We start from the raw sequence: 25,671 nt of genomic DNA, 5'->3' as shown, positions 1-25,671 counted from the left end.
TTTGACGTCAGTAGTAGGTAAATTATTAGAGTACGAAGAGATCGTTTCTGCAAGTACTTAGATAGACAGGGACTTATTAGGGAGAGTCGACATGGCTTTGTGCGTGGTAGGTCATGTTTAACAAATCTGTTTTTCAAGGAGGTTACCAGGAAAGTGGATGAAGGGAAGGCAGTGGATGTTGTCTACATGGACTTCAGTAAGGCACAAGGTCCCGTATGGGAGGTTAGTTAGGAAGATCTAGTCGCTAGTTATACATGGTGAGTTAGTAAATTGGATTAGACATTGGCTTGATGGGAGAAGCCAGAGAGTGGTAGTGGAGGACTGCTTCTCTGAGTGGAGGCCTGTGACTAATGGTGTGCCACAGGGATCAGTGCTGGGTCCATTGTTAATTGTCATCTATTATCAATGATCTGGATGATAATGTGGTAAATTGGATCAGCAAATTTGCTGATGATACAAAGATTGGAGGTGTAGTGGACAGTGAGGAAAGTTTTCAAAGCTTGCAGAGGGATTTGGACCAGATGAAAAAATGGACTGAAAAATGGCAGATGGAGTTTAATACAGACAAGTGTGAGATGTTGCACTTTGGAAGGACAAATCAAGGTAGAACATACAAGGTAGGGCACTGAGGAGTGCAGTGGAGGGATCTGGTAATACAGATACAAAATTCCCTAAAAGTGGCGAAACAGGTAGATATTATCATAAAGAGAGCTGGCCTTTATAAATCAAAGTATTGAGTATAAGAGTTGGAATGTTATGGTGAGGTTGTATAAGGCATTGGTGAGGCCCAATTTGGAGTATTGTGTGCAGTTTTGGTCACCAAATTACAGGAAGGATATTAGGTTGAAAGAGTGCAGAGAAAGTTTACAAGGATGTTGCCGGGACTCGAGAAACTGAGTTATAGAGAAAGGTTGACTAGGTTAGGACTTTATTCCCTGGAGCGTAGAAGAACGAGGGGAGATTTGATAGAGGTATATAAAATAATGATGGATACAGATAGAGTGAATGGAAGCAGGCTTTTTCCACTGAGGCTGGGGGAGAAAAAAACAGAGTTAAGGATAAAGGGGGAAAAGTCGAAAGGGAACATGGGGGGGGGGGGGCTTCTTCACACAGAGATTGGTGGGAGTGTGGAATGAAGTGGTAAATGCGGGCTCACTTTTAACATTTAAGAAAAACTTGGACAGGTATATGGATGAGAGATGTATGGAGGGATATGGTCCAGGTGCAGGTCAGTGGGACTAGGAAGAAAAATGGTTCTGCATGGCCAAGAAGGGCCAAAAGGCCTGTGCTGTAATGTTCTATGGTTCTATTACAGGCCCTTCAGCCCACAATGTTGTGCCGACCATACAATTTACTTTATAAAATGCCTAGAATTTCCCCACCACATAGCCCTCTATTTTTCTAAGCTCTATGTACCTATCTAAGAGTCTTTTAAAAGACCCTATCATAAGCACCTCTACCACTGTTGTTGACAGTGCATTCCAAGCATCCACCACTCTCTGTGTGGAAACACTAAGCTCTGACATACAACTTGTAGCTACTTCTAAGCACCTTAAACCTATGTTCCCTTGTGTTAGCCATTTCAACCCTGGGAAAAAGCCTCTGGCTGTCCACATGATCAATGCCTCTCATCATCTTATACACCCTTATCAAGTCACCCCTCATCCTCCATCACTCCAAGGAGAAAAGGCCAAGTTCACTCAACCTATTCATGTGAGACATGCTCTCCAGTTCAAGGAACATCCTTGTAAATCTGTCTTGTCTCTACAGTATCCACATCCTTCCTGTGACCAGAACTGAACACAGTACTCCAAGTGGGGTCTGACCAGGGTCCTATATAGCTATATAACATTACCTCTCGGCTTTTAAACTCACTTCCATGGTTGATGAAAGCTAATACACTGTATACCTTCTTAACCATGGAGTCAACCTGCATGGCAGCTTTGAGTGTCCTATGGACACAGACTCTAAGATCTCCCTGATCCTGCACACTGCCAAAAGTCTTGCCATTAATATTATAATCTGTCTTCGAATTTGACCTACCAAAATGAACCACTTTACACTTCTCTAGGTTGAAGTCCACCTGCCACTTCTCAGCCCAGTTCTGCATCCTATCGATGTCCCACTGTAATCTCTGACAACCCTCCAGACTATCCACAACACCCCCAACCTTTGTGTCATCAGCAAACTTACTTACCCACCCTTCTACTTCCTCATCCAGATCACTTATAAAAATATCACAAAGGTGGGGGGGGTCCCAGAACAGATCTTTGTGGATCTTGCAGAAAGATTGGGTGAAAAATACAATATTAAAAACTATAAGACTGAAAAAACATGAGTTTAAGTACATATCCAAAATGCAGAAAACCTGGATAACGTTCTCTGAGCATAGCAGCAGAGAAATCAAAAGGCAGGCAGGCAATGCTCACCTCTGCATTTGCCTCTGTTTCAATCTCCCTTGTCGTTTTAATCAGCACACAGTAGGAGTTTTAAAGAATATTTGGGCGGGTAACTAGTTTGGGAAAAGTGGAGGGATCTAAGCCTGAAGCAGGTAAATGAAATGAATGTAGATTGGCATCGCAAAGTGGACTGAAAAGGCCTCTTTCAGTTTTGTATGATTCAGTGGCTCTTTTGGCTGCTCTTGGGTATAGAGCTTTACTATTTAATGCTATCAAGACATGTACAGCTAAACTATAAATGGAGCCAGTGATCATTAATGGAGAATGTGTGGAGCAGGTTAAGACCTACAAGTATCTGGGGTGCAGTTAGACGAGAAGCTAGACTGGACTGCCAACACAGATGCCCTGTGCAGGAAAGCACAGAGTCGACTGTACTTCCTCAGAAGGCTGGCATCATTCAGTGTTTGTAGTGAGATGCTGAAGATGTTCTATCGGTCAGTTGTGGAGAGCGCCCTCTTCTTTGTGGTGGCGTGCTGGGGAGGCAGCATTAAGAAGAGGGACGCCTCACGTCTTAATAAGCTGGTAAGGAAGGTGGGCTCTGTTGTGGGCACAAAACTGGAGAGTATGACATTGGTGGCAGAGCAGAGGGCGCTGAGTAGGCTACGGTCAGTCATGGAAAACCCTGAACATCCTCTGCACAGCACCATCCAGAGACAGAGAAGCAGCTTCAGCGGCAGGTTGCTGTCAATGCAATGCTCCTTAGACAGGATGAAGAGATCATTACTCCCCAACGCCATTCGGCTCTACAATTCAACCACCAGGGGCAAGACATGTTAAGTGCCGGGGTTAGGACTGAGCTTAAGTTATCACTCAATGCACTTTAGTAAACTATTTAAGAACTTTTTAAAAGTTATTTATTAATGCTTTTTGGAAGGGTGATTTTAGATGCATATCATATTTATACTGAGTTAAATACTGTATGTAATTAGTTTTGTTACAATAAGTGTATGGGACACTGGAAAAATGTTGAATTTCCCCTTGGGGATGAATAGAGTATCTATCTATCTATCTATCTAAATGCTTTTGATTTGAGATAAATATCAGTAGTAATGTAATATAGAAAATTTGTGTTTAAGAAATACATTGTTTACATATACTACATACATAAAGATTTTTGATTAACTGTAGATAACTGGTTGTAACTATTCACCTTGCCACTCATGCTCAAAAATGAACAACTATAAATAGCAAATTTAGTTTCTGGAACTTCTTGTCCTAGGTATGGTCTACGCGATTTTGTCATAATTGCTCCAGCAGCTACTAATGATGCAGTCATCAGTGAATCGAAGTGCAACATTCTGCTTAGCTCTGTCTCTATTGCCTTGGGCAACACTGGTTGGTAAGTTTATATTTTAAAGAGGATTTTATTACATGTTCACAGATGGGTCATCAAAGAAGGGTACTTGAGGTCTGTTTTTGATTGATACTTTCACAAGAGTTGATCAATAGTACTTGTAACATCTTGCAACCTACCATACTTGTGAGTGGTAAGTATGCCGCAGAATACTTTATTTGAGTGTTATAAATAAAATGGTTTTGAAAACTAAGAAACACTGTTTGGGTTCCCAGTCTCTGTACTTTTCGTGTAGATATGGTGATCATGTGGCCAATCCAATTAATCTTCAGTTAAGAAATTGGAGTAATGTTTATGCTTGTTATAAATACATTGTTATGTCACATAACAAGACCTTAAGACACAGGAACAGAATTAGGCCATTTGGCCCATTGAGTCTGCTCCACCATTCAATCATGACTGACCCTTTATTTTCCCTCCTCAGCCCCATTCCTGACTTTCTCCCTAAAATCTTTGATGCCATGGCCAATCAAGAACCTATCAATCTCTGCTTTACATACACCCAATGACCTGGCCTCCACAGCTGCCTGTGGTAACAAATTCTACAAATTCACCACCCTTTAGATTTTCTCCCCATCTGGAAAATGGTCTGTACATTTATTTCTACTACCAAAGTGCATGACCATGCATTTTCCAATTTTGTATTTCATTTGCCACTCTGTTGCCTATTCTCCTAATCCGCAGCCTTCCTGTTTCCTCAACAGGACCTGTCCCTTCAGCAATCTTTGTATCATCTGCAAACTTGGTAACAAAGCCATCTATTCCATCACCTAAATATTGATATACAGCGTTTAAAAAAAAGCAGTCCTAACACTGACCATTAGTTACTGGCAGCTAACCAGAAAAGGATCCTTTTATTCTCACTCACTGCCTCCTACCAATCAACCAATGCCCTAATAGTGCTAGTAACTTTCCTGTAATACCATGAATTCTTAACTTGTTAAGCAGCCTCATATGGAACTTTGTCAAAGGCCTTCTGAAAGTCCAAATTTATAATATCCACTGCATCCCATTTATCTATCCTACATGTAATCTCCTCAAAGAATTCCACCAGGTTCGTCATGCAAGATTTTTCCTGAAGTTAAGCCATGCTGACTTTGTCCTATCTTGTCTTGTGTCACCAACTACTTCATAACTGCATCCTTAAAAATTAACCTCCACCATCTTCCTAACCACTGAGGTCAGGCTAACTGGTCTATAATTTTCTTTCTGCTGCCTCCTTCCTTTTTTTTTTAAAGAGTAGACATTTGGAATTTTTCAGTCCTCCAGAATCATGCAAGAATCCAATTATTCGGGGGCGGTCTCAAGATGGCGCTTATGGAGTGAAGCAGTTTTAGGCTTTGCTCCAAACCTTTTACTTTTTTTTAACCTACAAACACCTGATCTGTTTATACCTATTCTAAAGGGGTTTAAACATATGAAATTTTTTTCAACTGTTTGAATCATTTTCAACTCGCTGAAATGTCTAAAGCAAAGGAATCGAAACAGACGAAAGAACTGGTAACTTTAGAAGCAATTGCGAATCTTATGGATGACAGACTTGGAAAACTGGAGAGTAAATTAACCGCAAAGCTTTCTACATTCGATGAAATTTTAAAGACATTTGATGCAATGCTTCAAGCACTTACACTGGAGTCACAAAAACAACAAGCAAGTATTTTAGTTCTTGAAGAAGCCGCTCGCAAGAGAGATCGTATAATTGAAACTTTGCAACAACAGCAAACTTCGACTTCTCAACAGATGGATCGTTATAAATCTAAAATTACTGATCTTGAAAACCGCTCTCGAAGACAAAATCTTCGGTTAATTGGGATTCCGGAAAAATTTGAGAATGGCGATCTCACTGTTTTTTTCCTCCAAATTTTTAATGGATGTCTTTGGCTCAGAAGTACTGGATTCCCCTCTAATAATCGACCATACACATCGCATTTCTCGTTTTCATTCAGATTCAAGTTTGAAACCACGACAAGTAATTCTCCGGATCCATTATCCTCATACCAAAGAGCGCTTGATTCGGGCTGCACGGAAAAAGGGTATGATCAGCTTTCAAGATTTTAAATTCCGTATTCTGGAAGACTACAGTCCCGAAGTTTTAAGGGCAAGAATGGCTTTTAAATCGGTTATGTCGGAAATTCTTCAGAAAGGCTACAAGCAAGCGCTGTTATTTCCAGCACATTTGAGAGTTTCTCTCGAAGACGGAACTTATCGGCTGTTTAAATCTCCAGCGGATGCTCAAAGTTTTCTGGAAGAATAACATTTTATTGGGTTGACTAATGTAATAATTAGTTTGTAATATTTGGATCTTTTATAAAATGATCTTTTTTTAATGTGTGGCTTACATGTATTTTTTATACATGGTAAAAGTTCATTTTTGGTTTATTCTGAGTTTGTTATTTTTTCATATTATTAATCTGTTAGTTTTGAAAATAATTTATTAGGGTTTTCTTTTAAGTTCGTATACTCTTTTTTATATTTTTAACGTTTAAACATTAAGATTTTTTTTAAATAAAATGTCATTTCTTCTTCCTGAAAGGCTTTAGTGCTTGGAACATCACATCCGTTTTGATGTGTTTGAATAAGTTTTAAACTCTCTTTTAAAACACTAATTCAGTATTATTCATTTATGGGTTTTATCATTTTAATTTTTTTTAAATCCTTTTGTTTTATATATATAATACTAATTTTATATTTTAATTTTTGTTATACCAACCCTTCCTTATAATATGGGTGGTTTGTATCTTTTTATTCAACTTTTTTTTGTTTGAGTTGCTGTCTTGAGGCATGGGGGTAATTTTAGTGTTAGATTGCTTGCTTGTCTCTTTTTGGCTTTTTTCCTGGGGTTTTGAGGGTGGAGAGAGGGGGATTTTTCTTCTTTCTTTTCTTTTTGCTTTATGCGTAGTTTTACTTCATGGGCTCATAAGAAACTACAAAAATGGTTGCAGTGTCATGACTTCCAGTTTCTCCTTGAACTCACTTCCCTCTTCCAGATTCATGAGTTCATTTTTTTTAACCTTATGTGTTAATAGTAATAAATATTGTCAATATGGATAGGGTTATTAATTTTGTTTCTTGGAATACGAATGGTTTAAATCATCTGATCAAACGGAAAAAAATATTCAAAGTATTCCATAGAATGAATGCTAATGTTATCTTTGTACAAGAGACTCATGTAAGGAAGGTGGATAGTCAACGCTTTTTTAGGTTTTGGAAGGGTCAACAATATCACTCGAATTCTCAAGCCAAAGTAAGAAGGCGTTTCCATTTTTATAGATTCTTCAACCACCTTTATACATCATGAAACAATTTCAGACCCACAAGGTAGATTTTTGCTTATTACTGGTCTACTTTTTAATCAAAAAGTTGTTTTAGTTAATGTTTATGCTCCAAACACTGATTGTCCTGTATTTTTTAAGTGTCTATTTACATCCTTTCCCAATTTGAATCAGTACAGACTGATAATGGGTGGGGATTTTGACTGTTGTTTAAACCCTTCGATGGATAGATCCAAGCCCACCCAAGTTCTTCCGAATAAATCAGCCTCTCTTATCAACTCCTTTATGACTGATTCAGCAATTTTCAAAATTTGGCATTTTTTACACCCCAATGACAAAGAGTTTTCATACTTTTCTCATGTTTATCATAATTATTCAAGAATTGATTACTTTTTCATTGATCACAGTTTACTTACAGTTGTTATCAATTGTAAATATGACTCTATTACCATTTCTTATCATGCACCTTTGAAGTTATCTATTAAGATAATGGATTCATCTATTAATGCTAAATCTTGGAGGTTCAACTGTATTTTATTGCAGGACTTAGACTTTGTCAATTTTATCAAACAACAAATTGATTTGTTTTCAACAAATTCTACAGCAGAGATCACTAGTGGAATTTTATGGGACACTTTTAAAGCATTTATTCGTGGACAGATTATTTCATACTCTGCTGGAGTTAGGAAATTAACTAATTCTAAAATATTAACATTGGTTGATAAAATCAAAGCAATTGATAAGATTTATTCAGTGACCCTCAGCAAAGAACTTTATAAAGAAAGAGTGGAACTTCAAATGGAGCATAGTTTGTTATTATCCTCTTCGATTGAAAATCAGTTAATTAAATCTAGAACCCAGTTTTATGTATATGGAGATAAGTCTGGTAAATTATTGGCTAATCAATTGAAAACTGCTTCGGTTAAACGACAGATTACTAGGATTCGTAAACAAGACGGCACTCTGACGATCGACCATAAAGAGATAAATAAAGCCTTTCAAGATTTTTATAATTCCTTATATCAATCAGAATTTGCTGAGGATTCTTCTATAATAAATGAATTTTTAAAGAAATTGAATATTCCAAAATTAACGGTAGAGGATAGTGTATTCTTAGATACACCTAACACAGAAACTGAAATAAAAAAGGCTATTTTTTCAATGAATTCCGGTAAAGCTTCTGGTCCAGATGGTTATTCTGCAGAATTTTTAAAAATCTTTTTCCTCTATACTTTCTCCTTCGCTTTGTAAAATTTTTAAAGATGCATTAATTATAGGCAAATTGCCACAATCTTTTTATGAAGCTTCTGTTTCTTTAATTCTTAAAAAAGATAAAGACCCTATTGAATGTGCATCCTATCAGCCTATATCCTTGCTGAATACGGATTTTAAGATTTTTAGTAAAATTTTGGCTACTAGATTAGAAAACATATTACCTCGAATCATTTCTGAAGATCAGACTTATTAAAAAACACTATTCATCTTTTAACACTAGAAAATTAATTAATATTATTTATACTCCTTCACCCAAAATACCAGAATGTGTCATTTCTTTAGATGCTGAAAAAGCATTTGATAGAGTTGAATGGCCATATTTATTTAATATGATGCAGCATTTTAATTTTAGTTCAAAATTTATATCATGGATTAAATTAATATACCATAAACCCTTGGCTTCAGTTTTTACCAATAATCAAAGATCTCCTTTTTTTCAGTTATTCCGTGGTACAAGGCAAGGTTGTCCTTTAAGTCTTTACTTCGCTTTAGAACCTTTGGCTATAGTCATTCGTGAATCACCTAATATTTTGGGTATTATCGTGGGGAGGGGATGTATAAGTTATCATTATATGCTGATGATTTGTTACTATACATATCTGACCCTGTAAGGTGTATTCCTGCTATTTCGTCCTTGTTTGCTCAGTTTAGTAACTTTTCTGGTTATAAATTGAATTTTAATAAGAGCGAATTATTTCCATTAAATATGCAAGTTCCAATTTATAAACATTTACCATTTAAAGTTGTTACAGATTATTTTACTTATTTAGGTATTAAATTTACTAAAAAACATAAAGATTTATTTAAAGCTAACTTTTTACCCATAATTGACCAAATTAAGCAATTGCTATCAGGTGGTCTCCACTATCTTTGTCATTGGTTCGTAGAATTAATGCTATTAAGATGATGGTATTACCCAAATTCTTATATTTATTTCAAGCATTACCAATTTTTATTCCTAAATCTTTTTTTGATATTATTGACTCCAAAATATCTTCTTATCTGTGGCAGAATAAAAATCCTAGACTAGGCAAAAAATATTTACAGAAGCCTAAGAAGGAGGGTGGTTTGGCTTTGCCAAACTTGAGATTTTAATATTGGGCTGTTAATATACGATATTTAATATTTTAGACACAAGAATTGGCTACAGTTGCTTGCCCACAATGGGTAAATTTGGGATGTAAATCTGTACAAGACTTTTCATTGTTTTCAATCTTAGGATTTTCACTTCCTTTTTCTTTATCTAAATTGAATAAACAAATAACTAATCCTACAGTCAAATACACATTCTGAATTTGGTTTCAATTTTGTAAATTTTTTGGTTTGAATAAGTTTATTTTATCATGCCCTATAATATCTAACTATTTCTTTCAGCCCTCTTTTATGGATAAAGCTTTTCTTTTATGGAAAACAAAAGGTATAACATGTTTTCGTGATTTGTTTTTGGATGATAGTGTTATGTCCTTTGAACAGCTATCTAATAAATATAATTTACCTAAAACCCATTTTTTAGTTATTTGCAAGTTAGAATTTTTTTGTACAATGAGTTACAGTCTTTTCCGAAACTTTGTCCATTAGACATTGCGGAAAGAATTTTAGCTCTGAATCCTTGTCAAAAGGGTTTAGTAGCTGTCATTTATAATATGATCATGAAAATACAGCCAGATGTATCAGAAAAAATTAAGAAGGAATGGGAAGAAGAACTTCATTGTCTTATATCCACTGAGCAGTGGGAGAAAATTTTACTATTAGTCAATTCGTCCTCGATTTGTGCTAAACATGCCCTAATACAATTTAAGGTTGTACATAGAGCTCATATGTCTAAGGATAAACTTGCTCGACTTTATTCTTATGTTAATCCAAACTGTGACAGATGTCATTCTGATGTTGCCTCATAGACCCATATGTTTTGGTCTCGCCCTTGTTTACAAAACTACTGGAAAGATATTTTCAGTATTATTTCAAGAGTTCTGAATATCAATTTCCAACTGCATCTTTTTACTGCAATTTTTGGTTTACCAATGGTGGATAATAGTCGTTTATCCTCTTCATCTCGACGAATGATTGCATTTGTTGCATTAATGGCTAGAAGATCTATTTTATTGAATTGGAAAGAAATCAATCCTCCAACTATATTTCAGTGGTTTTCTCAAACTATCTCTTGTTTGAGCTTAGAAAAAATTAGAAGTGTTGTTTTTGATCCTTCAGTTAAATTTGAAGAAACTTGGAGACCATTTATTCAACATTTTCATATGAGTTAAATTGTCTTTTCCTAAACCTTAATTTTATTATCCTTAATTATTTGGATGGAGGTTCGGAGTTATTGGCACTACTCTATGTATTTAACACTACGTAACGGCCCATGTTGGTTAGTGTTTTTTTTCTTTTTTTTTTGTTTTTTTTCTTTATGTTTCTTTTGTTCATAAATACTATGAGTTTGGGAAGCTATATATATTGATTATTATATATTTAAATGTCTACTTAAACTATCAATTATGTACGCTCAAACACTTTGTATTCATGATTCATTTATGTTTGTTTAAAAATTGATAAAAAGATTTAAAAAGAAAAAGAAAGAACAACTATTCTGAAAAATCATTACTAATGCTTCCATAATAGCTACTATTATTCAAAACCCTTGGGTGCATTTCATCTGGTCTGGGTAACTAGCGCATCTTAAGATCTTTTAGCTTTTTGAGCATCTTCCCCCTTGTAATAGTAACTGCACTCACTTCTCTTCCCTCACACCCTTCAACACCTGGCACAACATTATTATTTAGCTCATCTGCAATCTCCTAAGCAGTTCTTATTGTTTCTCCAGCCTCATTTTCTAGCAGTCCTACATTCGCTCACATCTTTTATTTTTTATGTATTTTTTCTATCCAACTTGCTGTTGTTTGCAGCATACTTTCATATTTCATCTATTCCTTCCCAATGATTCTTTAAGTTGCTTGCTGTAGGTTTTTGAAAGCTTCCCAATCTTCAATCTTCCTGCTAATTTTTGCTTTGTTGTATAACAAAGGTGAAATTATGGTGGTTATGTTGTATAACCACATAACAGTTACAGCACGGAAACAGGCCATCTCGGCCCTTCTAGTCCATGCTGAATGCGTACTCTCACCTAGTCCCACCTACCTGCACTCAGCCCAGAATCCTCCATTCCTTTCCTGTCCATATACCTATCCAATTTTTTTTTTAAATGACAAAATCGAACCTGCCCCTACCACCCACTGGGCTCGTTCCACACAGCTACCAATCTCTGAGTAGAGTTCCCCTGGTGTTACCCCTAAACTTTTGCCCCTTAACTCTCAACTCATGTCCTCTTGTTTGAGAAAAAGCCTATCCACCTCAACTCTATCTATCCCCCTCATAATTTTAAATACCTCTATCAAGACCCCCCTCAACCTTCTACGCTCCAAAGAATAAAGACCTAACTTCTTCAACCTTCCTCTGTAACTTAGGTGCCGAACTCCTGGTAACATTCTAGTAAATCTCCTCTGTACTCTCTCTATTTTGTTGACATCTTTCCTATAATTCAGTGACCAGAATTGTACACAGTACCCCAAATTTGGCCTCACCAATGCCTTGTACAATTTTAACATTACATCCCAACTCCTATACTCAATGTTCTGATTTATAAAGGCCAGTATACCAAAAGCTTTCTTCACCACCCTATCCACATGAGATTCCACCTTCAGGGAACTATGCACCATTATTCCTAGATCACTCTGTTCTACTGCATTCCTCAATGCCCTACCATTTACCATATGTCCTATTTTGTTTAGTCCTACCAAAATGTAGCACCTCATACTTATCAGCAAACTCCATCTGCCATCTTTCAGCCCACTCTTCTAACTGACCTAAATCTCTCTGCAAGCTTTGAAAACCTACTTCATTATCCACAACGCCACCTATCTTAGTATCATTTGTATACCTACTAATCCAATTTACCACACCATCATCCAGATCATTAATGTATATGACAAACAACATTGAACATAGTACAGATCCCCGAGGTACACCACTAGTCACCGGCCTCCAACCTGACAAACAGTTATCTTTCAATCTTTTTATTAAATTTCATATATATATAAGAAAAAACATAGCATAATAATGAATAGATTATAAATTCAATAGACTTGAAATTACATTAGTAATAGGATAATAATATCCTATTAAACATCAACCAACAAAAGGTACATTAATCAATTAAGTCTATATAAATATATAGGAAGAAAAAACAAAAATAATCATCAAAAGAAAAAAAATTTTTGAAAATATATAAAAGAAAATATATATTAAAAAAAATACTAAACTAAACTAACCTGGGCAATAATAACAGTTTATAAGTATGTGATAGTGTCAAGAAAAAACTCCGGAACTCCATACCTGAACAAGAATAAGCAGAGAAAGGATCTGAAAAAGGCCAAATTAATTCATATGAAAATGTCGAATGAACGGTCCCCAGGTTTCTTCAAATTTAATTGATGAGTCAAAAATAGTGCTTCTAATTTTTTCCAAACTCAGATAAGAAATAGTTTGAGAAAACCACTGAGATGTGGTAGGAGGATTTACTTCTTTCCAGTTTTGTAATATAGACCTTCTGGCAATTAATGTTACAAAAGCAATCATTCGTCTGATTGAAGGGGAAAACTGATTACCATCTTCATTTGGCATACCGAAAATTGCAGTAATAAAATGAGGTTGTAAATCGATATTCCATACTGAGGAAATGACACCAAAAATGTCCTTCCAATAGTTATGTAAAGTGGGACATGACCAAAACATGTGGGTCAATGAAGCCACTTCTAAGTGACATCTGTCACATTGAGGATTGATATGAGAATAGAATCGAGCAAGCTTATCTTTAGACATATAAGCTCTATGTACAATTTTAAATTGTATTAAAGCATGTTTAGCACATATAGAAGAGGAATTAACCATTTGCAAAATTTTTTCCCATTTATCTGTTGATATATTGTATCGAAGTTCTTTTTCCCATTCTTGTTTAATTCTTTCTGATATTTCTGGTTGTATCTTCATAATCATGTTATAAATGAAAGCTACTAATCCCTTCTGATAAGGATTAAAGGTGAAAATCAAATCTGAAAAATCCAATGGAGTTGAATTGGGAAAAGATGGAAGAACTTTGTGTAAGAAATTTCTAATTTGTAAGTATCTAAAAAAATTAGATTTAGGTAATTTAAATTTGTTAGAAAGTTGATCAAAAGACATCAAAGTACCTTCAAAAAAAAGATCACGAAAACATTTTATACCTTTCCTTTTCCATATGCTAAAAGCTTGATCTGTCAATGAAGGTTTGAAAAAAAAATTAAATAAAATAGGGCTATCAAGAACAAAGTTTTTCAGATTAAAAAATTTACGAAATTGAAACCAAATTCGTCGTGTCTGTTTGATAACAGGATTAGATATCTGTTTATTGAATTTAACTAAATCAGCAGGAAGAAAAGAGCCAAGAACGGAGAATATAGAATATCCCTTTACCTCACTACATTCCAAATTTACCCACTGTGGACACAATGGTGGGTCCAAATCTAGTTTCCAATACGTTAGGTTAGGAATATTATTCGCCCAGTAATAAATTCTAAAGCAAGACCACCATCTTTTTTAGATTTTTGTAATTGCCTTTTGCTTAACCTGGGGTCTTTATTTTGCCACACAAATGAGGAAATTTTTGAATCAATGTTGTCAAAAAAAGATTTAGGAATAAAAATTGGTAAGGCTTGAAATAAATATAAAAATTTCGGTAGAATCATCATTTTAATAGCATTAATCCGACCAACTAATGATAAAAATAAGGGAGACCATCTTGTAGTAAGTTGTTGAATTTGATGAAGCATAGGTAAAAAATTCAGTCCAAATAAATCTTTATATTTCTTGGTGATTTTTATACCTAAATATATAAAGTTATCAGTAACAACTTTAAATGGTATCCTGTCATTCAATAAGGTTTGCGCGTTTTAAAGGGACTAATTCACTCTTATCTAAGTTTAATTTATAACCAGAAAAACTACCAAATTGAGCCAACAAGGATAAAATAGCGGGAATAGACCTATTAGGATCAGAAATATATAACAGCAAGTCATCAGCATAAAGTGATAATTTGTATAACTTCTCGTTACGGGTGATACCAAAAATATTAGGAGATTCACGAATAGCAATGGCTAAAGGTTCTAATGCAATATTAAATAATAAAGGACTTAAAGGACAACCTTGTCTCGTACCACGAGATAATTGAAAAAAAGAGGATCTATAATTATTTGTAAGAACAGAAGCAACAGGTTTATAATATATTAATTTAATCCATGATATAAAATTAGGACTAAAGTTAAAGTTTCTCAATGCATTAAATAAGTATGTCCATTCAACTCTATCAAAAGCTTTTTCAGCATCTAATGAGATAACACATTCTGGGGTTGTAGGTGATGAAGTATAAATTATGTTAATCAATTTTCTAATATTAAAAAAGGAGTACCAATTCCTAATAAAACCAGTTTGATCTTCTGAAATAATCTGTGATAGTACCTTTTCTAATCTAATGGCTAAAATTTTTGTAAGAATCTTAGAGTCTACATTTAATAATGATATAGGGCGATAAGATGCACATAAAGTAGGATCTTTATCTTTTTTAAGAATTAGAGAAATAGTAGCTTCATAAAAAGATTGAGGTAATCTCTTCTTAACAAACGCATCATTAAAGATTTCACATAGCCAAGGAGAAAGCAACAAAGAAAAAGTTTTAAAAAATTCTACAATAAAACCATCAGGACCAGGAGCTTTCCCTGAATTCATTGATGAGATAGCCTCTCTTATTTCGGCCATAGAGATAGGAGCATCAAGCAAGCTACGATCTTCATCTATCAGTTTAGGAATATTCAAATTGTTAAAAAAATTATCCATCATGGACAGGTCACCATCAAATTCTGATTGATATAAAGATTTATAAAAATCTTGAAAAGTGTTATTGATTTCTTTAAGATCAGTAGTTAAATTACCGTCTTGTTTACGAATTTTAATAATTTGTTGCTTAGTCGAAATAGCTTTTAATTGATTAGCTAACAATTTACCAGTTCGATCACTATGAATATAAAATTGAGCCCTGGTCTTAATTAATTGATTCTCAATTGAAGAAGATAATAATAAGCTATGTTCCATTTGAAGCTCAACTCTCTTCTTATAAAGTTCTTTGGTAGGAGTAACGGAATAAATCTTATCAATTTCTTTAATTTTATCCACCAATAAAGCTATATCTAAATATCTTTGTTTTCTTTTACCAACGGAATATGAGATAATTTGTCCACGGATAAAAGCCTTGAAAGAGTCCCAAAGTATTCCTCTGTCAATCTCTTCGGTATAGTTTGTTGAAAAAAATAAGTCAATTTGTTGTTTTATGAAGGTAATAAATTCTGGATCTTGAAGCAAAGTAGCATTAAGTCTCCAAGATTTAGTATTAATGGAAGAGTCCGAGATCTTGATAGATAACTTCAAAGGTGCATGATCCGAAATAGCAATAGAGTCATATTTACAATCAGTAACATCTGTTAATAAACGATGATCAATAAGGAAATAATCAATTCTAGAATAACTATGATATACATGTGAAAAAAATAAAAATTCTTTATCTTTAGGGTTCAGAAACCGCCATATTTCAGTAATTCCTGAATCGACCATAAAAGAATTAATAAGTAAAGCTGATCTATTCGGAAGAGTTCGAATAGGTTTAGATCTATCCATCGAAGGATTCAAACAACAATTAAAATCTCCACCCATTATCAACATATATTCATTTAAATTAGGAAGGGAAGTAAATAAACATTTAAAAAATTCAGGGCAGTCAAAGTTTGGAGCATAAATATTAACTAGAACGACTTTTCGATTAAAAAGTGAACCAGTTATCAACAAAAATCTGCCCTGTGGATCAGAAATAATTTCATGATGTGTAAACGAAATTGAGGGGTCTATAAAAATAGACACCCCCCTAATTTTAGCGGTACAATTCGAGTGAAATTGTTGACCCTTCCAGAACCTAAAAAAAACGTTGATTATCCTCCCTCCTAATATGGGTCTCCTGTGCAAAAATAATATTAGCGTTCAATCTATGGAATACTTTAAATATTTTTTTACGTTTAATCGGATGATTTAAACCATTAGTATTCCAAGAGATAAAGTTAATAGATTTATCCATCATACCAATATTAGTTGTGTGTATCATAAAAGGTTAAAAAGACACATAACCCACAATTTAGGAAGAAGGAAAATTGATTCAGGAGCAACCGGAGATCATGACACCTCAACAATATTAATAATTTAAAGTCGGCCCATAAACTAAAAGCAAAAAAATAAAAAGCAAAAGCGTGAAAAAAGATCCCTACCCCTCCCCCCACCCTTTGAAAGAAAGCCAAGCGGCAGGCGCATAAACTAATACTAATATTACCCCCATTTCAAGATGGCAGCTCCATAAGAAGATTTTTTAAAAAAACTATATAACACCCAGATTAAGATATAGAGTTGCAAAAAATATATATATATATCAGTCAGATTAAAAAAAAACCTAATATAGTAAAACAAAAAATCATTAATAAAAAAATATGAACATTAAAATTTGAAAGTGTAATATACCTTTAAAAAAAGTCCATATTCAAATACAAGAAAGATGACGTTTCAAAAGCAAAGACTTATGGGAAGAAGAAACGACATTTTGAAAAAGCCATATTACAAAATATGAATATAAGTTCAGCAATCTAATAAGAAAATTTAGTAAAAAAGAGTTATCAAAATAGAATTAAAAAAAAGATTTAATAGACACTACAGTATATATAAAAAAAGACTAAAAAAAAATTCACAACATTCGTCCCATTTCTAAGTACAGGCAAACAAATAAACGCTTACAAAAAGCAAAGTCTTATGGGAAGAAGAAACGACATTTTGAAAAAAAGTAATTCATTATTACAAAATACAAACGTGCATAAAAAAGGATATTATAAAAATTAAAACAGCATCTATAAACAATGATAATAGTAGTAGAAAAAAAAACCCAGACCCGTAGATCAGGATAAGAAGTTATAACCCAGCTTCATAGGTTAAAACTTAAAATGAGATGGCATCCTCTCTCCAAAAAATCTTCAATGTAACTCATAGTTCAAGTTGCACTAGAAGATCGATATTCTTCAACAAATTTCTTCACTTCTTCCGGAGTGTTGAAAAATCGTTGACTGTTGTCGTTCAGCGCAATTCTAAGCTTCGCTGGATACATTAAAGCTTGTTTAAGTCCAATCAAGTGAATCTCTGCCATCACTGGTTTAAAAGCGATTCTGGCTCTCATTACATCGTATGAGTAATCCTCAACAATTCGAAATGAGTTGGTATTGTAAGAGATCATACCTTTTTTACGAGCTAATCGAATTAGAAGCTCTTTCTCACGAGGATAATGAAGGCGAACAATCACCGCTCGTGGTTTATCAGTCATAGACGAAAACCTCGCAACTCTATGAGTGCGATCGATAACAGGTTTAGTTTGCAAACCTTCATCACCGAAAATTTCCCACAGTAATTTAGAGAAAAATTTAGTTAAATCACCGGACTCAACTTTTTCGGGAAATCCGATGATGCGCAAATTCTGTCTGCGAGATCGGTTTTCAAGATCAGTAATTTTAAACTTATACTGATCCATAGTTTTAGCAGTCGACTCTATCTTCTTCTCCAACTCTTCAATTGTACGTGCTTTTTCACAAATTGATTGTTCAAGAGTCGTAATCTTATTTTCATGCCGCTGAATATCTGATGCCTGCGATTGAAACTTAATTTCAAGCGATCTAACAACTCCTTCAAGATCAGATATTTTCGTGGTAAGCCTTTTTTCCAAACTTGACAGTTTACTATCCAACTTACCTTCTAGTCTGCCTTCCAAACCCGCAAGTTTAGTATCCAGAAGGGTAGCAACTATGTCGATAGTTAAAGGATCCTGAGACGATTTCTTACTTGTAGCCATTTTAAGTTTGACAAGATTAGATCAAATATTATTTTAGGAAAAAAAAGTTAATCAGAAGTAGCAACTCATATGATTAAGTTCGGAAAGATTTGATTAAAGGGTGATTATAGTTGAAAAAATAAAGAGCGCCTAAAAGGCAGATGCTTACGTTGCCATCTTGAAACTCCACCCCCCCCCCGACAAACAGTTATCGACCACTACTCTCTAGTATCTCCCTTCCAGCCACTATTGAATCCATGTTACTACTTCAATATTAATACTTAATGATTGAACCTTCCTAACTAATCTTCCGTATTGAACCTTGTCAAAGGCTTTACTGAAGTTCATATAGACCACATCCACTGCTTTACCCTCGTCAACTTTCCTCGTAACCTTTTCAAAAAAATTCAATAAGATTTGTCAAACATGACCTTCCACACACAAATCCATGTTGACTGCTCCTAATCAGACCCTGTTTATCCAGATAATTATACATACCATCTCTAAGAATACTTCATTAATTTACCCACCACTGACGTCAAACTTACAGGCTGATAATTGCTAGGTTTACTCTTAGAACCCTTTATAAACAATGGAACCCCACATGAGCAATGTGCCAATCCTCTGGCACCATCCCCGTTTCTAATGACCTTTGAAATATTTCTGTCAGAGCCCGTGCTATTTCTACACTAACTTCCCTCAAGGTCCTAGGGATAATCCTGTCAGGACCCGGAGATTTATACACTTTTATATTCTTTAAAAGCTCTAGTACATCCTCTTTTTATTCATCATAGTTTCCATAACTACCCTACTTGTTTCCCTTATCTTACACCATTCAATATCCTTCTCCTTAGTGAATACCGATGAAAATAAATTGTTCAGTATCTCCCCCATCTCTTTTGGCTCCACACATAGCTGTCCACTCTGATTCTCTAAGGGACCAATTTTATCCTTTTACTGTTAATCGAACTGTAGAAACCCTTCGGATTTATTTTCACCATACTTGCCAAAGCAACCTCATATCATCTTTTAGCTTTTCTAATTTCTTTCCATGGAGCCATAGAACACTACAGCACAGTACAGGCCCTTCAGCCTTCCATGTTGTGCCGACCCATATAATCCTTAAAAAAAACGTACTAAACCCGCACTACCCCATAACCCTCTATTTTTCTTTCATCCATGTACCTGTCTAAGAGGCTCTGAAATACCCCTAATGTTTTAGCCTCCACCACCATCCCTGGCAAGTCATTCCAGGCACTCACATCCCTCTGTGTGTGTAAATAAATAAACGAACCAACCAACCAACCAACCACCCACCAACCCACCCCTGATGTCTCCCCTAAACTTTCCTTCCTCAATTTTGTACAGATGCCCTCTGGTGTTTGCTATTGATGCCCTGGAAAAGAGGTACTGACTATCCACCCTATCACTGCCTCTCATAATCTTGTACACCTCTATTAAGTCCCCTCTCATTCTTCTACGCTTCAAAGAGAAAAGTCCCAACTCTGCTAACCTTGCTTCATATGACTTGTTCTCCAAAGTGACCAGAATCAAACACAATACTCTTAACTGCGGTCTCACCTGAGATTTGTAGAGTTTCAATATGACCTCTCCACTCTTGAACTCAATCCCCCTATTAATGAAGCCTAGCATCCCATAGGCCTTCTTAAGTACCCTACAACCTGTGCAGCGACCTTGAGGGATGTATGGATTTGAACCCCAAGGTCCCTTTGTTCATCCACACCATTAAACCTGTACTCAGTCTTTTGGTTTGTCCTTCCAAAATGCATCACCTCACACTTGTCCGGATTGAACTCCATCTGCCATTTTTCTGCCCAACTCTGCAGCCCGTCTATATCCTCTTGTAACCTTCGACGACCTACAGCTCCATCCACAAATCCTGCAATCTTCATGTCATCTGCAAACTTACTCACCCATCCTTTTGCCTCTACATCCAGATCATTTATAAAAATCACAAATAGCAGGGGTCCCAGGATAGATCCCTGTGGCACTCCACTAGTCACCGACCTCCATGCAAAATACCTGCCTTCCACAACTACCCTCTTGTTTCTTCCTTTAAGCCAGTTTTTTATCCAAACAGCCAAAGTTCCACTTATCCCTTGCCTCATGACTTTCTGGATGAGCCTCTCATGAGGGACCTTGTCAAATGCTTTGCTAAAGTCCATGTAGACCACATCCACTGCCCTACCCTCATCAATTTCTTTTGTTACCTCTTCAAAAAACTCAATCAGGCTCATGAGGCACGATCTTCCCTTCACAAAGCCATGTTGACTATCCATGAGTAGACTGTACTCCAAATGCTCATAAATCCTATCCTTAAGAATCCTTTCCAGTTGTTTGCATACCACTGACATAAGACTCACTGGTCTATAGTTCCCAGGTTTCTCCCTATTACCTTTTTTAAACACGGGAACTACATTTGCCATTCTCCAGTCCTCCAGCACTTCCCCTGCAGCCAAAGAGGATTCGGAGATCATAGCTAATGCTCCTGCGATCTCTTTCAATTCCCACAACAACCTGGGGTGTATCATATCCAGCCCTGGGGATTTATCAATCTTAATGTTTTTAAGAAGATCCAGCACTACTACTTCCTTAATCTCCATATTGTCCAGCACACAGGCCCGCTCTACTTCGACCTCATCCTGATCAAGATCCTTTTCACTTATGAATACTGAAGCAAAGTATTCATTTAGGACCTCCCCAACCTCCTCCGTTCCCAGGCACATGTTGCCCTCTTTGTCCTTTAGCAGTCCCACCTTCGTTCTTGTCAACCTCCTTCACATACCCATAGAATGCCTTGGGTTTCTCCTTAATCCTACATGCCAAGGCCTTCTCATGCCCCCTTTGAGCTCTCCTAAATCCTTTCTTTAGCTCCTTCCTGGCTACCCTATATTTCTCATAAGCCCCTCCTACTTCCTGCTTCTTATATCTAACATATGCTTCCTTTTTCCTCTTGACGAGTTGCTTCACATGTTTTGTCAGCCACGGTTCCTTTTTCCTACCATTTTTTTCTTGCCTCAGTGGGGCAAACCTATCCTGAACCCAGCTCAAGTGGTCCCTAAACTTCTCCCACATTAATTCTGTGCTTTCCCCTTTGAACATTTGTTTCCAGTTTAATCTCGCTAGTTCCTGCCTCATCCCTTCAAAGTTAGCCCTTCCCCAGTTAAGCTCTTTACCATTTCATCTGATTTTATCCCTTTCCATAGCTATGCTGAAGCTAAGGGAGTTGTGGTCACTCTCACCAAAATGCTTCCCCGCCAAGAGGTCTGTCACCTGACCAGGTTCATTACCCAGAACTAGATCCAGTATAGCCTGTCCTCTCGTCGGCCGGTCCACATACTGTGTCAGGAATCCTTCTTGAACACACCTGACAAATTGAGCCCCATCTATACCCCTTGCACTCAGGAGGTGCCAGTCAATATGAGGGAAGTTGAAAGCACCAATAACTACTACCCTGTATTTCCTGCACCATTCTAAAAATCTGCCTGCTTATCTGCTCCTCAGTGTCCTGAGGGCTGTTTGGGGGCCTATAGACTACTCCCAGCACTGTGATTGATCCCTTCCTATTTCTGACTTCCACCCAGACTGACTCTGTGGACACTCCTTCTGCAGTGTCCTCCCTTTCTATAGCTGTGATACTATCCCTGACCAGCAATGCCACTCCCCCCCCCCCCCCCCCTTTTCTACCTCGCAAACTATTCCTTTTAAAACACCTGAACCCTGGGACCTGCATAATCCAATCCCGCACTTCAACCAAGTTTCAGTAACAGCCACAACATCGTAGTTTCACATACTAATCCATGCTCTAAGTTCATCCTCCTTGTTCCTAAAACTCCTAGAATTGAAATAGACACATTACAACCCCTTTAACTGGCTACAATCATGTTCTGTCCCCTACCTGTCCCTCCTCATCAACTCAGAACTCTTAGCATCATGCCCTTTTCCTTCTATCTCAATCCCTGCACTCACATTCTGATTCCTAACCCCCTGCCAGACTACAAACACCATGTCCAGAAAAGTTGGGATATTTTCCAAAATGCAATAAAAACAAAAATCTGTGATATGTTAATTCACGTGAACCTTTATTTAACTGACAAAAGTACAAAGAAAAGATTTTCAATAGTTTTACAGAACAACTTAATTGTATTTTGTAAATATACACAAATTTAGAATTTGATGGCGGCAACACAACAAAAGTTGGGATAGAGGCATGTTTACCATTGTGTTACATCACCTTTCCTTTTAATAACACTTTTTAATCATTTTGGAACTGAGGATACTAATTGTAGTAGATTTGCAATTGGAAATTTTGTCTATTCTTGCTTGATATTAGACTTCAGCTGCTCAACAGTCCGTGGTCTCCATTGTCTGATTCTCCTCTTCATGATGCGCCATACACTTTCAATAGGAGATAGATCAGGACTGGCAGCAGACCAGTAAAGCACACGCACTCTGTGTCTACAAAGCCACGCTGTTGTAGCCCTTGCAGAATGTGGTCGGGCATTGTCCTGCTAAAATTAGCATGGACGTCCCGGGAAAAGATGTCGCCTTGATGGCAACATATGTCTCTCTAAAATCCTAATATACGCCTCAGAGTCAATAGTACCTTCACATACATGCAACTCACCCATGCTGTGGGCACTGATACACCCCCCTACCATCACAGATGCTGGCTTTTGCACCTTTCGCTGATAACAATCAGGATGGTCATTTTCATCTTTGGCACGGAGAACTTGATGCCCGTTTTTTCCGAAAACTAGCTGAAATGTGGACTCATCTGACCACAGCACACGGTTCCACAGTCTTTTGGTCCATCTGAGATGAGCTTGGGCCCAGAGAACTCACCGGCATTTCTGCATAGAGTTGATGTATGGCTTCCTCCTTGCGTAATACAGTTTTAAGTTACATTTCTGGATGCAGCGATGGTTAAGTGACAATGGTTTTCCAAAGTACTCCTGAGCCCAGGTGGCTATAATTGTCACAGTAGCATGACGGTTTCTTAGGCAGTGCTGCCTGAGGGCTCGAAGATCATGCACATTCAACAGTGGTTTCCGACCTTGCCCTTTACACACTGAGATGTCTCTGAATTCTCTGAATCTTTTCACAATATAATGTACTGTAGATGTTGAAAGACCTAAATTCTCTGGAATCTTGTGTTGAGAAATGTTCCTTTTGAACTGACTAACAATTCTCTCACGAATTTTGGCACAAAGGGGTGAGCCACGACCCATCTTTGCTTGCAAAGACTGAGACTTTGATGGACGCTACTTTTATACCCAGTCATGATACCTCACCTGCTACCAATTAGCCTGCTTAATGTGGAATCTTCCAAACCAGTGTTACTTGAATATTCTGTGCACTTTTCAATCTTATTTTAACTCTGTCCCAACTTTTGTTGAGTGTGTTGCAGCCATCAAATTCTAAATTTGTGTATATTTACAAAATACAATTAAGTTGGTCAGTAAAACTATTGAAAATCTTTTCTTTGTACTTTTGTCAATTAAATAAAGGTTCACGTGAAGTAACATATCACAGATTTTTGTTTTTATTGCATTTTGGAAAATATCCCAACTTTTCTGGAAATGGTGTTTGTAGTTTAAACCCTCCCCAACAGCTCTATCAAACTTGCCCGCCAGGATATTGGTCCCCCTGGGATTCAAGTGTAACCTGTCCTTTTTGTACAGGTCACACCCGCCCCAAAAGAGGTCCCAATGATCCAGAAATCTAAATTCCTGTCCCCTGCTCCAATCCCTCAGCCATGCATTTATCCTCCACCTCATTCTATTCCTAATCTTACTGTCGTGTGGCACAGGCAGTAATCCTGAGATTATTACCTTTGAGGTCTTGCTTTTCAACTTCCTTCCTAACTCTTTGTAGTCTTCTTTCAGGACCTCTTCCCTTTTCCTACCTGTGTCATTGGCACCAATATGTACCACGACCTCTAGCTGTTCTCCCTCCCACTGCCCACTGCAGGATATCTTGGACGCGATCAGAAACAGCCCAGACCCAAGCACCTGGGAGGCAAACTACCATCCGAGTTTCTTTCCTGCGTCCACAGAATCGTCTCTGAACCCCTGACTACTATCACTACTGCCTTCCTCTTCCTTTCCCTACCCTTCTGATCCACAGGGCCAGAGGCACGGCCACTGTCACTTCCCCTAGGTAGGCTGTCTTTCCCCACCCCCCCCCCCCAACAGTACTCAAACAGGAGTACTTATTGTCAGCCACAGGGGTACTCTAGTACCTGACTCTTCCCCTTCCCTCTCCTGACTGTGACCCATTTCTCTGTCCCCCATGGCCCCGGAGTGACGACCTGTCTGTAACTCCTCTCTATCACCTCCTCACTCTCCCTGACCAGACGAAGGTCATTGAACTGCAGCTCCATTTCCCTAAATGGAGCCTTAGGAGTTGCATCTCGATGCACCGGGTGCAGATGTGGCCGTTCAGGACACCGGGAGACTCCAGGACCTCCCACATCTGACACCGACCACAGAAAACTGGCCTGACACACATACTACCTCCTTTTGCAATCAACAACTCCCTCACTTCGTCCCATTACCACCGAAGCCCATTGAGCCAAAGCCCTTTCACTCTGCTGCCTCTCACTCCACTGCCTGTTCCCAACGCTGCCCGCTGGATATGGCTGCCTTCTTTTTAAACTGTTCACACTCAACTGGCTGATTTCACGCGCCTGCGTAGTTTGGTCTCTCTCTTGCCCTGAGAACTCAAAATGTCTTCCCGCTGGAAATCTTTAGGTGTTCTCCTGCTGCCTCCTTTTTCTGAATCTGAAACTTCTGCAGATTCCTTGCCCTTTTTAAACTGTTCGCCAAAATTTCTTAATATTCTTTTTACATTCTTTATATTTCTTGAGCACCTCATTTACTCCAGACCTCTTATATACATATTGTAGATCTCTCTCTTTTTCAGAACCAAGTTTCCAATATCCCTAACCCTAATTTGCCCTCTCTTTTGCTTTTACATTAGCTTTGACTTCCTTTGTCAGCCACTGTTTTACTATTTTGCCATTTGAGTTTTTCTTTGGTTTTGAAATACATCTATCCTGCACCTTCCTCATTTTTCCCAGCAACTCAAGCCATTGTTGCTGTGCTGCTATCCTTTTCCGCATCTCCTTCCAATTTGCTTTGACCAGCTCCTCCCTCATACCTCTAATTTCCTTTACTCCACTGAAATAATGCTATTTCAGACTTTGTTTTCAAGTTGAACTCAATCATATTGTGATCATTGCCTCTAAGGAGTCCTTTACATTAAGCTCCCTAATCACTATCTGGTTCATTACATAAC

General features: G+C 37.1%; 1 protein-coding gene across 1 annotated transcript in view; it reads left to right on the top strand.

Annotated features, from left to right (window-relative positions):
* The window catches only part of rab3gap1 (RAB3 GTPase activating protein subunit 1), a 149,563-nt gene that overhangs the window by 30,221 nt on the left and 93,671 nt on the right, over window positions 1–25,671 (top strand). Inside the window, exon 6 of the mRNA XM_059966259.1 lies at window positions 3,679–3,798. Within this exon, the coding sequence (XP_059822242.1) occupies window positions 3,679–3,798 (120 nt within the window). The remainder of the gene's footprint in view (window positions 1–3,678; window positions 3,799–25,671) is intronic.

The sequence above is a fragment of the Hypanus sabinus genome, chromosome 4, assembly GCF_030144855.1.
Source record: "Hypanus sabinus isolate sHypSab1 chromosome 4, sHypSab1.hap1, whole genome shotgun sequence".
Lineage (NCBI taxonomy): Eukaryota > Metazoa > Chordata > Chondrichthyes > Myliobatiformes > Dasyatidae > Hypanus > Hypanus sabinus.
The sequence above is the reverse complement of the archived record's forward strand: the minus strand, read 5'-3'. Positions and strand labels throughout refer to the sequence as shown.